Source organism: Aethalodelphis obliquidens, unplaced genomic scaffold (genome assembly GCF_003676395.1).
Source record: "Aethalodelphis obliquidens isolate GAN/ISIS:26980383/991018 unplaced genomic scaffold, ASM367639v1 scaffold36, whole genome shotgun sequence".
NCBI classification, from domain to species: domain Eukaryota; kingdom Metazoa; phylum Chordata; class Mammalia; order Artiodactyla; family Delphinidae; genus Aethalodelphis; species Aethalodelphis obliquidens.
The window spans coordinates 12877329-12896119 of record NW_020837980.1 but is presented as its reverse complement, the minus strand read 5'-3'; the positions used below and the strand labels follow the sequence as shown (position 1 = coordinate 12896119).

Below are 18791 nucleotides of genomic sequence, written 5' to 3'. Positions count from 1 at the left end.
AAAAAAAAAAAAAAAAAAAAAAAAAAAAAAAAAAAAGTCAGCAATTTAAATAAGGTTGTGTGTAGACATTGCCCTCCTTTTGTTCTGCTGGATTAGGGGTGTTTTCATATTTCTCAATAAATGGACCTTATTCCTGAAGCCAGTACTTAACAGCATCAGTCAGTCTAGAAATGCTCTTTTTTTTTTTTCCTTCTTTTCTTTCAAGGAAATGTCGGATACATTTGACTTCTGTGTTAGTGTCGCAATTTGTTTTTTCTTTCTTTGTTTTTAATCTGTGTTTCTCCCTTGAAGAAAAAGAGGATATGTTGTATGGTCTAGCTACATCATTTAAAGTACCACTGATTTTTCTGAATACATACAATAGTAATACTTTCCCAGAGTTTTACATTTAGAAACCATACATAGCATAGAAGAGGTTGTTCTGATTGCTTTAAAATTTCCAAAGAAATAGACCTCCATACTTTGCCCCATCGGCTATAAAGAGACTTATTTACATTCTTCTATTTAAAAAGTCACTTCAGATTTTCCTGCTTCCTGTTAAACAATGCGTGGTTTCTATAGGTAGTCATACCCTTCAATCTCAGGTTCTCGGACTTTCAGAAGTGCCTGGAATGAGAGTGGAAGGCATTTACATTGTCATTATCCAAATGACCTGTTTACAAAGGCCCCTGCATTCCTCACAGCTTCACCCTGGGCATGTCAAATTCTCTAGCCTTTTATTTTTGCCACACATCTTAGAAGTTTATTGATCTAGACACAGGAGGACATTCTTGAGAGATGGATTCTTCAGTGATTAGGCTATCAGGGTTTTTGGCTATTGTTAAGACAGATTCCCAACTTAAAAATTCTTTTTCTAAGGTGTCTTTAAGAACTCAGGAAAAATCCATTTTCCATTTGAATGGAAAATGACAGCACAGAGATGGGTTATCAGTGAAGGACAAAAGCTCTGTAGGGCGGATAGAAATCATCCTGACTTCTTGCACCCGCCCCCAAAAGAGGGAGGAAGCTGTTACTGCAGAATTCAGACTCGAGGAAACTCATTTACTCGACAGAGCTTGGGCAGATGTTTTCCCTTACGGGAATGAGATCCAAATCTAGGGGGAAATTATACTTACTTTACTGGTCTAGAATTTCTAGACTTACCATCCAGTATAATAGCCACTAGCCATATGTGGCTACTTAAGTTAGTTACACTTTTATAAAAATAAGATTCATTTTCTCTGTCACACGGGCCACATTTCAGGGGCTGAGGAGTCATTGGTGTGGCATGTTGCACTACACTAATGGAGAACATTTCCATCATCAGAGAAAGTTCTGTTGGACAATGCTATTCTAGATGAATCATTATGTAAACTTCTCAAAGAGCAGTTAAGGGACTTCCCTGGCGGTCCAGTGGTTAGGACTCTGCGCTTCCACTGCGGGAGGCTCGGGTTTGATCCCTGGTCGGGGAGCTAGGATCCCGCATGCCGTGCGGCCAAATAAATAAATAGCAATTAAGCCACTACTTAACCACTTCTTAAACCGAAAGGGGGATTGGGAAATTAATCTTCCCAAGGATAAATTATATGAATGATTGTCCTGGCTTTGCTCACTGCTAGTCTTTCTTCTTCCCCCTAAAAATTATTCTGGAGCATTTATCTCATGACTTACAATATCCTGTTCCTTCTGCATCCCTAGCTGGTCCAATTTCTGTAGAGACAGAGACTTTGAAACCGATATTAGAAGTTGCCACTGGCAACTGGAAATTAGATTCGTAATAATACCCCGCCCCCCCCACCCCGTGATTCTGCTGAGTCCACTAATATTATTAATAAGGAGATTCAGTTGATTTTTTAAGGGGGTTAAGTCTCTTAATGCTGTATTTCATACAAAGACAAGACTATTTTAGTCTACATGCAATATACTTGTGTTTAGATCATTAGTTTGAAATTTTTCATCTTTTGATAGTTGCACAGGTATCCTGACCAACATTTAGTACCAACTCATCAAGATGTTGAAGAATTCCTTATTGGTGATGGTTGAATTGGTCCTCAATGACTTAAATTAGTGCCAGGGTAGGACCATTGTTCTCAAGCCTGATTTCCTGTCATACCTACCGGCGGATCTTTAGAAAGACAAAAACAAAGTACAATTCTCAAGGCTGTCTGCCCCCCAGCCCCCAGTGAGAGTTGCCAGAGCCCACTCTGTTTTGAAAACTCCACAGGTGATTTACTTTTTCTCCTCAGTCAGGTTTGAGAACTACTGAGATAAATAATGACAAGGAAAGCCAAAGAAAGAGGAGATGTCTGGGGGTTTTTTTGAAACATAAAACACTTAGTGCTTTCTAACCTTTTTCCTACATGGCCCACATAGAAAAGTGACAGTAGGTGTGCACACCTTGACAGAAACTTGAGGCCGTGCTGTTGGGAGCGTGTTAGGCACTCTGAGGACTGAGGTGGTCCCCAACTCCAGACACCTGGAACCCTTTCCCAGCCCGCAGGTGTCAGTTGGGAGGTTCCACTCAAGATCCTGCCAGCTGTGACACGGTTGCATAGAATTGTGTTGAGTAAGTTTTTTGGTGATGGGTTTTTAAATCAAGCTATTTCTAACAGTAACATCAAAGGATGCTCTGTATTCATACTAGCCCAACACACCTCAAACCTCAGAAAGAGGCTAGAGTTAAGTATCTCATTTTCTAGGTGGTTTTTGTAAACATTTGGACTTACAAATTTCAAGTAAAAATATGTCTTTGTTGTAAACAGAAATATATTGGCATTGCCTAAGTGTATTTCCAAGATATTTCCACTTAAGTTTTCTTATTTATTGCTGAAGTTAATTATGAAAATAGCGTCATCCCCAATTCATACATTCTCATTTTTATTATTATAAAACAGTGGGCCTTTTATAATAGCTTTATAATTTAGCAATTAATTGGAAACTAAACCTGTATTACCGTTTAGTTCAAAGAAGGAATTAAAGCAGGAAGCGAAGCATTTAACTCATTTTCAAGTAAATTATTAAACATCCCCCAAGTACTAATTAGTCTTTCTCTTGCTCTGATTCCTTAAAACAAAAATACATTAGCTATTAGCAGCAGTGCCTTAATGCTGCCTAGGATTCTTGTAGTAGTCAAACCAGAAGAGAATTGCTGGATAGTCCTTTTTTTTAAGAACTGAGCATGAAATTCTAAGGTGCTCATGGAGCATCACGTATTTGGTGGGGGGGAGGGGGGAGTCATATTTTACTGCTTTAATTCAAAAGCTGTTGTATAAAGTTTACGTAGCAAAAGCCAGATAGCATGTGCTGTTTCAGTGTAAATTTCAGAGATGATCAGTTTCTAAGTTTTAAAATACAGATATTTCATGAAACAAATGAACCTGTCTACGAAACAGACTTACAGACATAGAGAACAGACTTGTGACTGCCAAGGGGGAGGAGGGTGGGAGAGGGATGGAATGGGAGTTTAGGGTTAGCAGATGCAAACTGTTACATATAGGATGGATAAACAACAAGGTTCCACTGTATAGCACAGGGAACTATATTCAATATCCTGTGATAAACCATAACGGAAAAGAATATAAAAAGAATGTATATGTATATGTATAACTGAATCACTTTGCTAAACAGCAGAAACTAACACAACATTGCAAATCAACTATACTTCAATAAGATAGAGATATTTCAGAGGTGATTTAGTGAAAGAAATCACTAGCCTATTTCTAGGATCTATTTGGAGAGAAAGCAGATCTAGTATTTCCAATTCAGTAAATCTGGAAAGAGTCAGATTTCAGGCAGATCATTGAAATTGTTTAATGTGGACCGAACTCCCATTGTGTGGGATCCTGAGTACTGTGTTTAGCTGGCCTCAGCTGTTGCATGCCACGTGCAAGGAGAGTGCCACCACATACAGGACCACTCCCCTGTGCAGATTTTTCTTACAAGCCCAGTCATCCTAACAGCCCTTGGTCAGGTGAGTGTGGTGCCCAGGGGAATTCTGAAATACTTCTGCTGCTTCTGTCTGCAGACAGACTTATCCCATCTCTCTGGCTTGAGTAAAATGAGATTCCCAAGGAGTATGTAAGCTGAAGAACATTCACTGTTACCAGATTACATTTGACTTACTTCAGCACCTTGAGAAAGAACATTGTAGTTACTTCTGCCAAAAGGAATCTTTAAACCAGCCTGTCACCTTCATGTTTTAATGGTATTGTCTACATCAGAGATTTTCAAATTGCGCATTATAGTTATCTGGGAATCAGGGTCTTTTCAAATTCCTCAAGTGATTCTGGGTTAAGAACCACTGGTTGAAATAAGCTTGAACTTTGATTTCTGAAGTAGCCAGTAATAAAAAGGAAAGAAATATTAATAAGATAGTCATAGGTATTTACAAATGCATTGGGGCAGCTTACTTTTTTTAGTTAGTTAACATTTCTTCAGTCAATTTCTGATGTGGATACAGACTCATACGGCAGGATAAAGGTTGTGAGAACAGTTCTTTAGATCAGGGCCTCGCTGCTTAAAGGACTCCCGACAGCTTTGAACATGATACAAACACATGTGCTAAAATTTTTTCTTAGCCTCTTTGTGTCGCCAAGGGGTGTTTCCCAGAGGATATAGTTGTTCCATTAATCTAGTTTATTTGTTTTTTTTTTTTTTATCCTTGACTAATAACATTTATTTTTTAATGAGAAAAGCAGTATCTATTCAGTGGAGAAAATTTGGGAAATGTAGAGAAGTATATAGAAAAAAAAATAATGATCTGGTCCCACAATTTAAAATAATTACTGCTAACATTTTTCATTTCTTTGCTGTACTAAACTGTCACTTTCCAAAGATGCCTTCTAATTTTAATATTCTAGGATTTGATATATACATTTGAAATTTTTCATAATGAAAAACAGTTCCAGAAGTGATCTCTGAGACACTCTGTACACTTTAAATGTTATTTTTTGTTAGACAGAGAAAGACAGATACTCCATGTTATCACTTATATGTGGAATCTAAAAAGTAAAACAAACGAATGAATATAACAAAACAGAAACAGTCTCACAGATGTAGAGAACAAGCTGGTGGTTACCAGTGGGAAGACAGGAGTGGGGAGGGGCAAGACAGAAGTAGGGGATTAAGGTACAAACTACTATGTATAAAATAAATAACCTACATGGATATATTGTACAGCGTAAGGAATATAGCTAATATTTTATAATAACTTTAAATGGGGTAAAATCTATAAAAATACTGAATCACCGTTGCACACCTGAAAATAATATAATACTGTAAATTAGCTATACTTCAATTTTTTTAATTTAATCTTTTTTTTAATGTTATTTTTACTCTTAGTATTTTAGTTTTTCTGTTCCTAAATCAGTGTCTTCCTGCAAGATCCTTCTCAGTGACTTAATATTTAATGATCTTTGACAGGTAAATTAAAGAGTCATTTTTAAATCACAAATGTGGCTTCTCTCTATAATGTACATATTTACCCTCTCAAAGTATTCCACTAAATAAATCAAGCTTGATTACCCTTCTGCAGAAATCATACTGTCTCTTCTCCCTTTATAAATACATTTCAAGTAAATTCCTCAGGCCTAGAGGCTGAACACTAGTCATTGATCTGCTCCACTTAAAGGTGGGAGCCGCCATATTGGCAGACCCAGCCCTTTGACAGTGGCCTCTTTGTAGTGCCAGATTTCCGAGACTCCACGGCAGTTTCAGTTTGCCCTTGAGTGACTTTTACATTTGGATACTCTCTGACCTGCATTATTTCTTAAATATTCATATGCTCCTGACCTTTCTTTCAAACCCCAGCCCCTCTACCACCTCCCCCCAACCCCCCAACCTCTGAGTCAGGTACTCTTCTAATTTTCATGGCATGCTGTTGAAAAGTAGCAAGTATAGATGAGATTGCTTTGAAAATCAAAATTAAATAATACTAAAAAATGAAGAGAGACTTAAGCTACCTATGTTATACAAAGTATGTATCAATGCAGTCAAATGATTGAGCCAAAAACAAAGGCAGTTACAACTGTTCCAAGATCAACATTTGGTTAAGATAAAATAGCCAGCGTTCCTTTAAAATATAAGCATGTCATAAGCATTTTTTTCTGCTAAAGAAAAATTTATATCTATAGTTGTTTCTTTATGTTACTTTCCAACACTGTAAAATTTTTTCCTGTACTGCATATCAACACAGTTCTTACCTGTGTGCATGAGATGTCACCTATAAATGCCTTGGTCCCTTATTGGATAACATTGGGGAAAAAAAGAAGTTTGAGTTCAACCGATGAGTAGATTTAACTGATGTATAGAAGTTTGAGTTTAATAAGTAAATGTGTAGATTTAAAAGCAAATTACTTACCTTGAATAAAACTTTTTAAAAGTAAATTAAACCAGTCATTTAACAACCAAAACAGGTATTATTGACATGAAACATTGGTAACTAGACTGAAAATAAAAATGTCTAGGTATAAAGTTTTCAAGATTTAATTTTTACTTATGCATTTAGTCTTAATATTAGTAAATTTTTGTTGCAGATTTAGCTAACTCAGTAAAGTAGCATTTGTTAACCATGATAGAAATGCTTATTTTCTATAATACGGGGGATGAAAATTATATAAACCAAGTGTTACAAATTGCAATTATAAACAGACTTGTCTGCTTACAAATGGTACAAACTTTGTTGGCCTTTTACCATATATATATATATATATATATATAAACTGTCTTCTGAATGCTTTAATTTTTGAGTCCAGAGCCTGCTAAAATAAATATTTTTCTAGAGGCAGTAATTAAGTACAATATAGCTGGAAATGTGAAACATGGTTTCAGCCTTTTAAGGACCTAGGGAGATTCACTTAATCTTTGCTGAATAAATTTTAGTTTGCATGTCTTGGAAATCATTCTACATACAGTGTTATACTTTGAGAAAATCCAAAATAGAGTATATATAAGTGTCTATCAAGATTAATAAAATGTGTGATTGTCTAAGTGACAAGATATATTATTATTTGTAGAGAACTAAAATTTTTCTGAATAACCTTATAAAGAACTGAATATCATTTTAAGCTTTTTTTTTTTTACTATATAAGTAATTGATTAAGTCATGCCATTTTTCTCCTTTTAAGTTTATAGGTTGTCACCCTTTAGTTTATCCCTTGAATCTTGATGCTTTTATTATCTATTCTAGTATTATAGGAATATTCATTAATTGACAGTATTGGTTATGTTTATAAAGTAAAACCTTTATTGCAATTAGTAAGCTTTTTTATAACCTTGGAAGTATTTTGTAACATTTAATACTTGTTTGAAATGGTTTATATTAAGTTGATTCTATGCAACCTTGGGATAATATGTAAACAACTGCACTATTAGGAAGATATTAAAGTAGAGGCTATATTTACAGTGTCGTCTTTCAAATCTAGCTATGCTGTAAACTGATGTTTGCTGTATGCTCCTCCTGATTTGAAATAGATGAAAGAAAATGAACCTATTATCACCATGGTTCACACAATGATTGAGAACTCGGCGCTAAGACCCCAACTGTACCAGCAAGTAAGGTCTTGGACAGTGAATGATACTGCTTTATCATCTGCAAAATCCCTCAGTGACAGTTTTGGTTTATCCTCAGAGTTACTCATAACATTAGTCTTTTTCTTATTCCATTTTTTGTTTCTGTCTTTTTGGAAAAAACGCAATTCATCCGTGCTTTTCAAGATGCTGCGGTTCTTAGCATGGCTTTGCTGAACATTTCGCTGTTGGATATTAAGTGTGCCATTTTCCTGAAGTTTTTGTGCAGAGTATTTGATTGATATGTACTTGGAGGTCTGCAGTACACTTGCAAAATTTTTACGAACTTGCCATTAATTTTGATTAACTCTAAAAGCATAACTGATTTTTAGGGAAAACTTCAAAAAAATATTTTTTTCCTTTCAGGGGCTGCCTCCCTACCCCACCCCACCCCACCCCAATGTTTTAGGAATAGATTATATTTGTATGGGAGTTATTTAAAGGTTGTTTATGTACTGTGGTATGGTAAAAACTAAAGATAGCCATTTCTTACCATACTGGGAGTATCTTCTCCCCGTATTCTTTTCCCTCTTATGTAGTCGTCATCATGATCATCATATCTTACCCCATTCTTTTCCCTAACTCAAAATATGTGCCGTGGAGTTGGCTGGCTTTAATTTAGGACCTTGGTAATCTGCAGATCTGCAAAAGAAGTCATGTTATACATTCCTCTCCAGTTTTTTTGTATTTCATGGTCTAAATGTTCTTAGCTGTGTGTTTTGCAACATCAGCTTCTTCCACTTCAACCCCCTCAAATTACTGTGGCCTACGACCTGTTACAGTATTTTAAAAATCATACAGAGGGAGAAAATTAACTAACATGAAAAATGAATATATATTTTGATTAAAATATGTAAAAGCACCTGGTAAAAAGCACCTTGAGCTCGCACTGGCTTTAAAGGCCTCTGGTTTGCACCGGGCGCCTTGAGGGTCTGCATCATGGGCCTTGTAAACTGGGAGACTGAAACAGTTGGTGGGTGGGTGACTCATTTCTGAGCACAGTTTTCAAAACATTTAAAGTATGTTATGTGACTGAGCATAGTTTTTAATTAGCAATAAGGAGATAAAGTACTAAATATTTAAAGTTAAACAGCTTTTCTTTTCAAAAGAAAATGGAATCTTACCACTCCTTTTAAAGTCACCAGATTTTAGAATCTTGACACTTCATTCCAAAAAGCCACACTGACAGCCTTAGCACTTATTCTGGAATTGATACCTTTTTCAGTGTCTGAAGCTGTCAGCTTATAATTTTATATGATGCTGATTGATGTGAGATCAAAGGCCTTCTGTTTTAATAGGTTATGGTTTCATTTTTCACATTTTGTATATTTACAGTAAGAATGAGAGCTGGGATTTTCTGTTCCATTTGGTTTGGTTTTTCTTTTTTTATATTGATCGGTAATCAAGGTTGATGGTGCAGAAGTCATTGCTGATTGAAATCACTCAGTTGCACTAAAAGTTCTTACTGGAGTCCTTCAAAAATGTGGAGGTATCTGAGACTGGTCTTATATAGCATCAGTAACCTTGAATACTGAAAGAGTAATAGATTCATATAAACATATTTCCTCATCTTGATACTTGAAAGAAAACAACCTGATATTGTATAGAACAGGAAGATCTGAATGTGTAACAGCAGCAGCCATGCCTGGGTATGACATGGGCAGCCAGGTAATGAATATTGACTGTCAGTGCTATCAAATCTAGGGAGTTTTTAGACGATACTTTTCTTTAATCAGCCAGTAGTAAAGTACATAATTATGGCAGAGCATCATTGGTAGATAAAAGTGACAGATGCATTTCTTAAACTCTGTTAATATAAACTTCTGTAAATTGAAATTACATCTTTTTTTTTCCTCCAGATTTCCATTATCGTGTTATTATTCAAAGAAAACCTTTGTGAAAGTTTATATTGTACATCTGATGGTTTGCTTTTCTGACATTGCATTGCAATGCTGTGTTAATAGGTTCCTGAAATTTAGCTGAAAATAAAGTGGCAATATAGTGTTTTATGACCAGTTTTTCTGAATCATAGCCATTCAGGTTTTCTCTCAGGAGAACCTCTGTGTTTACATCTTCCTAGAAGAAGGAGGACACCTGAGAAATTACCTGGGCAGTAATTTTTTTTTTTTAATTTTTTGGCTGTACCACACAGCGTACAGGATCGAGTTCCCCGACTAGGGATCGAACCCACACTGTACAGTGGAAGCGTAGAGTCTCAACCACTGGACCACCAGGGAAGTCCCAGTAATTTTCTTAAAATTAGTCAAAAAAAAGAACCTAAAACTGAATCAAAACAAATGCTAAATGAGCTTCAAGTTGAAAACCTCCTCTGCGTTTATTAATCATTCTACCACCTTTCACAAGTACAATTTTGTACCAGAATTTTTTTTTTTTTTTTTTTTTTTTGCGGTACGTGGGCCTCTCACTGTTGTGACCTCTCCCGTTGCGGAGCACAGGCTCGGACGCGCAGGCTTAATGGCCATGGCTCACGGGCCCAGCCGCTCCTCGGCATGTGGGATCTTCCCGGACCGGGGCACGAACTCGTGTCCCCTGCATCAGCAGGTGGACTCTCAACCACTGTGCCACCAGGGAAGCTCATGTACCAGAATTTTTATAACATACTTAATATCAGTGAAATTAGTCACATGATAAATAATTGCTTTAAAGGTTACAGACTAATTAGCAAATACATACAGTCCAACGAGCATTTTTGAGTTTTCATAGAAATTAAAGTCTAATTTTATCAAATATTGCCCCAAAAGTCTTTTTTTGTGTGTTTTGTATGTATATTCATATGCTTTTAAAATATATATACACATATATATATTTCACATACTTAAAAAGGGATACTATAGAAAGTTGAATTTTAATTGGCAAAAGTGATTTTGTTTTAACTTAATGCCAAACCAGTTTTTAAAAAGATTAAAAGATACCTTACTATGAAAAAGTTCTGACTTTCTAAATATAATATACATATCCTTATATAGTCAGTAGTCTGTATAATACGCTTCTCAGATTGAAGCTTGAGCACTGCTCAAGCTTATATAATTACTATGTAGCCCCCTTTCACTTACTTTTCTAGTGTTGCTGAGGTACCTTAAACAAACGTATTCAAACTCAGAGCTTTTTTGCTAAAGATGAGTTTGAAAAATGCTAAAAAGTATTGCCACGAAACATTATTTCATGCAGAACTTGAGTTAACCAGAATATTCATGAAATTACATTTTTCTTATTAGTAGAATTTTCATATTGAGGACAAAATAGTAAACTTCAATTCTAGATGGAAATTTTTTTAATAAATTATATTCAGGAATTCCCTGGCTATCCAGTGGTTAGGACTCTGCGCTTTCACTGCCATGGCCCGGGTTCAGTCGCTGGTCGGGGAACTAAGATCCCGCAAGCCATGCGGCATGACCAAAAAATAAATTAAAAAGAAAAAATTATATTCATCTCTTCTTAAAAAAAACTTCTGTAATTATTATCAGTAATGGGAAATAGGCCATGCTTAAAAGTTAATTATTTAAAGAATAATCTTGTTTTCTTATGCTTTCCTTCTGACAGGCAAAAGAAATGAATTCAATATAGTGGAAGGTTGATTATTTTAAGATTTTTATTAGTTGATATTTAATTATCTTTATTGAATAAGTTGATAAAAGGTTTAAATAAATTTTCATTGGTACCAAAAATATAGGTACAGCAAAATAAATCTAATATATATGTGTAATATTATTTCTGTGGCTTTAAGGAGATACCACTCTAAAGTTAAAGTACACAGTACACATCTTTCTTTTTTATAATATGCCAACTGATATGAAAATGAATATGCAGTAAGATTTCTTAAATAAAAATATTAAACCATTACCCTAAATATTTCTTACAAATTCTAAGTTTCCATTTTAAAATACTTGTCTTTTTTTCTTTTGACCGTGGGATATAGGGTACAAAGCATATTTTAATCTAGATATAGCACTAGCCACTAGTTATGTTCAAATTATGCATTCCATGGTTTAGTAAAGCTGTTTGGCGTTTAACTTTAAATATTAAATAAGCAAAGTATATGTAGACATTTAGTAGCTAAGGCTTTACATCTTTTATTTCTTAAAAATGAGAAATACTGATTTTAGCTTTATCTCACATTTTTTATTCTGGATCTAAGCATTTTAAAACTTATTTTTCATTACTTCCTTTTTTCAAGTGGGAATATAAATTATTTTCTTGGTTCTAGGTGCTTTAATTTAGAATGACAATTGACACTTCTCAGGACATATTCAGTGGTCTTTAATAGTGCACAAGTATTCTGACTTTTGTCATTAAATTCATTTTTCATGTGATGTTCACTTCTATGAAAGTTTTGTGGCTTAATAATCACTGTGTATACCCCTAAGTAGTCACAGAATCATTTGCATGAGGTACGTGAAAGCAGTGTCTTGAAGTGAAACATGGAAATCCAGGATTTATTATTGTATGTTTGGAATGCTTACATTTTTAATCTCCTGATTCCCACATTCCTAGACCCACTTAAAGTTATCTGCTGTTTAAATTATGCCTCTTGAGATGTAAATGTCAAGCAGTATTTTACAGACAGGTCATACATAGTTGTAACTTTTACATTCTTGTGCATTTGTATATGTATATATGAAATTTAATTTTCCAATCTAGAATGTAGTTGGGATACATTACTCCTATCCCCACTTGGAGAAAAAGTATACCATTTAGCAAACATGCAATGAGCCCCAATTACATTTTCCTACTATGTTTTTGTTACTGTCTAGCAGACAATATAAAGTTAAAAGACAAGAGAGATAGTGCAGTTTTGCCTGCAGAGGCACTATGATGTGACCTGGGGTATAACTGATTGGGATGGCTTATTGAAATCTTGGTAAACACCATCAGAAATGAGGATTTGCTTGACCAAAAGATATTTGGAAGAAGCTGAAAAAAGGATGTTTAAATACACTGAATAATAATTCACTACAATATAATGAAGCAAATGGTGTCAGCAAACACATAACCAACTTTTTATGCAATTTGACTGTCCATAGTTTATAACGTAGGCTTTTAGTTTTAAGAGGTTTTTGAGTGCTTTACCCCTTTTCGATTAAACCCATCCTTTTCTTCCATTATCTTTTAGTTCTTAAGACAGAGGAACAAGATAAGTCTATATTGTGTATGTGTGTTTATATATTATGTATATGTATACAACGTGTTATAGGTTTTGTTAATAATATTGTACTAAGATGTGTTGGCATCTGAGTGTACACATACACAGTTGTGTGATTATGTGTATACCGTGAAGGTACGGTTTTGACTGTTGAAATATGCCTGATTCAAAATTTGATTCAACACAGTTGCTACGATTGTATTTGTCAATTTTTCATTTAAATAATGTGTGTCTCGCAAATGGAAAATGTAAGGTGCTGTATGATTTTGTTTGGCCAGCTTATTATTTTGTTTGACAAGCCTAAGTTAACATCATTCTTATGTATCTTGCATATTGTATCACTGTTAAATAATTTTCTATTTTTGTAATGATCTGTGTTTGAATTAAACTTCTAAAAGTATAAGAATCATTAAAAACCCATTTTTGTTACTGTTATATAAATCTAAAATATTAACTACAAGCTAATTAAATGTGTATTTTTAAAATTATTTTTAAAGTTGTTCTATGACATTTTCTCTTGTAGCTGTCACAGGATGAATGTAGAGGCACATTATACAAATACAGACCTGAAGAAGTAGATATTGATGTACGTATTAGCATGCGATATATTATCAATGCTCTGTCATACTCTCTGGCAAAACACTGGAACTAAGCATGACAAAAAATTTCCTCTTCCTCTCCTGCCGTCCAAAATGATATCAAATAAGTAACGTTTTCTTCTTTTGCGCCAATTAAATCCTCACTTCCTGATTTATTCCCTGCCCACCCCACGCCCATAGCAGCTGAACATAATTTAGAATCATTTAAATGAAAGTAAAGACTATTTCTTATATAAAATTATGCAGGATTGGAGACAAAGTAAAATTGTCTGTCATCTAGAGAAAGTATTAGCCTCAAGAAATTCTGTCACTGCATCCTTTGTTATTGTTGTTAATCATATTTTACATCACTGACGTCCCTATTTATATCTCATTCTTCCCTCCTTTCCCCTGATTTTATTCCATTGAATTGTACCTCCTTCTCATTTCAGTTGTATCCCATCTGATGTAGCTTGAGTTGTGTTGTCTAACACAGTTAAGGTGGTTACTTTTTTTTTTTTTTTTTTTGCGGTACGCGGGCCTCTCACTGTTGTGGCCTCTCCTGTTGCGGAGCACAGGCTCCGGACGCGCAGGCTCAGCAGCCATGGCTCACGGGCCTAACCGCTCTGCGGCATGTGGGATCTTCCCGGACCGGGGCACGAACCCGTGTCCCCTGCTTCGGCAGGCAGACTCTCAACCACTGCACCACCAGGGAAGCCCAAGGTGGTTACTTTAATGGATAAATGGCAAAGAAAGTGGAATCTCAAATTTCTTGCTTTCTTATCATTATGCAGTAACGTTTGAGACATAGTTACAGTTTGTCCAGGATTTTTATTTTCAGACATGCAGTGAACTGGTTTATTGCGGGATTGAAATTTTATTAAAGTACCCGCTCATATTTTTATAATTTAATAAATTGGGGTATTACCAAGAATTTAAAACATTAAAACTATTGAAAGTGATTTTTCTCCATTAACAATGTTTTTAGTTAGAAGCAATTTTTCTGAAGAACATAAGAACATAATTTTAAAAACATAAAAACAGAATCCAGTCTGTGTTCTAATTAAGGACTGCATAAGTTACTTAACCTATCCAGCAGTTTGTAGAGAAAATATCTTAACCAAATTAAAATGATTCATTAAAGTTATATGAGACTGCCTGATTACTAAGAATCTTTTGAATTATGTAGGTTAAATAGTATGGTTGAAATGCTTTTTCACTCTATATGCATTTTTAAGCATTCTATCTTTAAAGGCTATATTTTAGTTTTTATTTTACTGATTGAAATAAAGACTGACCTAATTAGCTATTCCATGGCTGTTTTAAATGTGTTTTTTTATTATGCCTAAATCCAATTACAGGGAAAATTAAAAATTGCTAACAAAAGATGTCTTCTCTTGTAACCTAGGTCAAGTTAAGCCGATTATGCGAGCAAGATAAAGTGGTACATGCTCTGGAAGAGAAACTTCAGCAACTCCACAAGGAGAAAGTAGGATAATTATGCTTATTATCTACAATTGATGTTACTTTATATCACTATTATCAGGACACTGATAACTAAAGTAAAAAAGAATTAATTCGATGATGCAGAATATTAAGTGTAATCATTTTTATTATAATAGTACACGCTTGAGCAAGCTTTGCTGTCAGCCAGCCAAGAGATAGAAATGAATGCAGATAACCCAGCAGCCATTCAGACCGTGGTGTTACAGAGGGACGATTTACAAAATGGACTGCTTAGCACATGTCGAGAACTCTCTCGAGCCACTGCCGTAAGTAGCAGATTTTCTGTCCTAGTGAGGGTCACTGGAATGTTACGTAGTTCTTTTTCTTTTTTTTCCTATTTATTTATATCTCTATTTAAGTCGGCTTTCTTTAGGATTTTTCTTTATTATAACAAAAATTTAATTTGTTATTATTAGTTAATAATAACAAAAACAAAGGGTGGTCTTTGTTTTTCTAATTAGTGGGGCTTTTGTTCTTTGTGAAATAATTTTATAGAGAAGATAAATACACCTGGTTATATATTATGAAAATGAAAAGTTCTTAAGAATGTTAAAATTTATTGTGTTAAGAAAATAAATGTTTTATTATAATAATTTTTGGAAGGTAGTAATTGGATTCATTTAACCACCCATTTCAATTATAGGCTCCTGTGAAATGCTTTTAAGACGCTGTCAGCATTACCATTTTATAGCTACAGTGTGATCTAAGTTTAGATGATAGTTTTGAGTGAGAAATATAATTAGCAGAATCTTTTAACCCATAGTCAAGTTACTTGATAAAGAGTCTCTTGGGATTACCAAATCTAAAAGTCTTACTTACGGCTTCCCTGGTGGCGCAGTGGTTGAGAGTCCACCTGCCGATGCAGGGGACACGGGTTCGTGCCCCGGTCCGGGAAGATCTCACATGCTGCGGAGCGGCTGGGCCCGTGAGCCATGGCCGCTGGGCCTGCGCATCCGGAGCCTGTGCTCCGCAGCGGGAGAGGCCACAACAGTGAGAGGCCCGCGTATCGCAAAAAAAATAAATAAATAAAAATAAAATAAAAGTCTTACTTAGAGTATATAAATTGAGTGTTTTATGAGTTTAAACAGTCTACTTTAGATCCTGTGATGTCATCATTTCTAAAGACAGTAAGAGCACCCACCCAAGCAGCCCTTTGAAAGGGGAAAAAACCACCTGTTATAGAAAACTGCTAACACACCCTTGTCTGTACCTTCAGTGGGCTGTTTAGGGGGCAGCTACCTTTTAAGAAAGTCCACAGACAGTATAGCTTAACTAAGAGAGGTCTTTCGAAGCTGCGAAGCTACCAGAATCTCAACATGACTTCAATTCTAAACACTAAATTCACATTCCAAACATGAACTGTTTTTAAAGGAATATGCCATGGTTTTATATAAATCAAAACTTGGTTTTTGTGCCTCTTAAGTACCTTATATTTAATATACTTATTCTTTTTTAAAAAAAATACTATTATTGGAACTTCCCTGTTGGCGCAGTGGTTAAGAATCCGCCTGCCAATGCAGGGGACGTGGATTCCATCCCTGGTCCGGGAAGATCCCACATGCCAGGGAGCAACTAATCCCATTTACCACAACTACTGAGCCCACATGCCACAACTACTGATCCTGTGTGCTGCAGCTACTGAAGCCTGCGCGCCTAGAGCCCATGCTCCGCAACAAGAGAAGCCACCGCAACGAGAAGCCCGTGCACCGCAATGAAGAGTGGCCCCCGCTCACCACAACTAAAGCCCACACACAGCAACAAAGACCCATCCCAGCCCCCCCGCAAAAAATGTGATGAATGATTGAACTGAATGACTTACCCAACATTACAAAGCAAATAAATGCAATGCCCAGAGGTCAAATGCAGGTCTTCTAACCATAGTCCTGAAGACTTAGATCTACATGGCTTTTTATAATATCATCATAGAGAAACTATATGAACCTAAAATGTCGTCTGCAAGCGAGAAGTCATTTAGTTCGTCAGTGATGGGTAAGATTTGGAAGAAAGAGGAAGTCCACACAGGACAAAATGCTCTGAACCATAGCCCAGAGATGAGAATGTGCAGGATATGTTTGGAGAAGCAAAAAATAGAACTGACTGGCTGACTGAAGTAGAGGATGCAGATTATGAGATAAGAAAGGGGAAGAGGGGTTAAGCTGTCAGTTCCAAGCTAATGAAAAGCTCAGTATCCCTGTGACAACCTGAGTCAAATCAAAATTAAGTTAGAAACTATTTCATGATGTCATGTCTGTTATGGAAAGTTCTAGGAATGTACAATGTTCCATTAAACTGTTACTTCTTCCCTTACCAAATAGGTTTCATAACTTAAATCTGATCAGTAGGCTTAGAATTTGCTCTATCCCAAGGTAACTCCAGTTGTGATGGAAGTTTTATCAGAATATGTTCAAAGAAATTAATCATGTTTGAGTATCTCATTTTCTGGTTGTTATCCCATATAATCAATTTCCTGGGGTTTTTTTTCTTTGCCTTTAGCATTATTCAGTGGTCATTACAAACCCTCAATATGTTCTTCTAAGACATGTTTTAATGCATAGAATACAAAGTATGTTATTTGTGCCTTTATGTAAACATACTCATTTTGTAGCTTAAGGCTATAAATGGTGTGTTTATAACAACATACTGGACATATGGTTGGCACTCAATGGATGTTGATTAGACATAAATTTGAACTACATTTATGCCAGCAGAATCCCAAAGGATTCCTCTGATTCTTTCACAGTTGATTTGGGGCCTTGGTTCAAATCCAAGCCTTGAGTTATAAAAGATACAACATAAGAGGTATAACATTAAGGCCTCCATAGATCAAAGCCTTGATTCTGAGAACATCTTCTCCTCACCTGGTCAGCCACTGAGGTATTAAAACTAGGATTAACACAAGGTAAACATGTAAAGCAGTGTTCCCTTTGTGTTTGATTTAATTCTTTTTTTTTTAAATTTATTTATTTATTTTATTTTTGGCTGCATTGGGTCTTTGTTGCTGCACCAGGCTTTCTCTAGTTGTGGCGAGCAGGGGCTACCCTTCGTTGTGGTGTGCAGGCTTCTCATTGCGGTGGCTTCTCTTGCTGCGGAGCATGGGCTCTAGGCACGTGGACTTCAGTAGTTGTGGCACGTGGTCTCAGTAGTTGTGGCTCGCGGGCTCTGGAGCGCAGTCTCAGTAGTTATGGCTCGTGGGCTTAGTTGCCCCGCAGCATGTGGGATCTTCCCGGACCAGGGATCAAACCCATGTCCCTGCATTGGCAGGCGGATCCTTAACCACTGCACCACCAGGGAAGTCCCTTGATTTAATTCTTTTTTTAAAATAAATAAATAAATTTTTTTTTTTTTATGGCTACGTTGGGTCTTCGTTGCTGTGCATGGGCTTTCTCTAGTTGCGGCGAGCAGGGGCTACTCTTTATTGCAGTGCACGGTCTTCTCATTGCAGTGGCTTCTCTTGTTGCACAGCGCGGGCTCTAGATGCGCGGGCTTCAGTAGTTGTGGCTTGCAGGCTCTAGAGCACAGTCTCAGTAGTTGTGGCGCACAGGCTTAGTTGCTCCGCAGCATGTGGGATCTTCCCAGACCAGAGATTGAACCCTTGTCCCTGCATTGGCAGCCGGATTCTTAACCACTGTGCCACCAGGGAAGTCCTTGATTTAATTCTTGATGCAGCATCTCCTCTCCCTAAGCCCCACCCACCAGACACACACATGCTTTAAGCATATAATGACTTTGTGTGCTCTCCTGGCCTCTACTTCTTTTTTTCTTTCTTTCATTTTAATTTTTAAAATTTTATTCTACTTCTTTTTAACCTAAGCCTGATTAGTGAGAAAAATTTTTATAGCAGTCAGTTATACCTTGAAAGTTTTCAATGTGTTGCTGTCTTTGCTTAGGTTTTCTTCTGAAAGCAGAGCCTGGGATGAGGACCTGGGCTCAGAAAGTTTATTTGGGAGCGATTACAGGAAGCAGAAGTGAGGGAGGGAGTGTGGGGAATGAGACAGGGAGGG

The 18791-nt window shown here is 36.2% G+C and overlaps 1 protein-coding gene across 8 annotated transcripts in view; it reads left to right on the top strand.

Moving 5' to 3' along the window:
• The window catches only part of PLEKHA5 (pleckstrin homology domain containing A5), a 243522-nt gene that overhangs the window by 191981 nt on the left and 32750 nt on the right, over positions 1-18791 (top strand). For 5 of the 8 annotated variants that reach the window (XM_027129464.1, XM_027129465.1, XM_027129463.1 and 2 more), the window contains 3 exons: positions 13230-13292; positions 14693-14773; positions 14907-15056. In XM_027129464.1, coding sequence (XP_026985265.1) covers positions 13230-13292; positions 14693-14773; positions 14907-15056 — 294 coding nt within the window. Of the gene's footprint in view, positions 1-7400; positions 7531-12676; positions 12713-13229; positions 13293-14692; positions 14774-14906; positions 15057-18791 lie in introns of those variants that run through there. The other 3 variants (XR_003437786.1, XR_003437787.1, XM_027129481.1) reach the window with 2 other exon arrangements.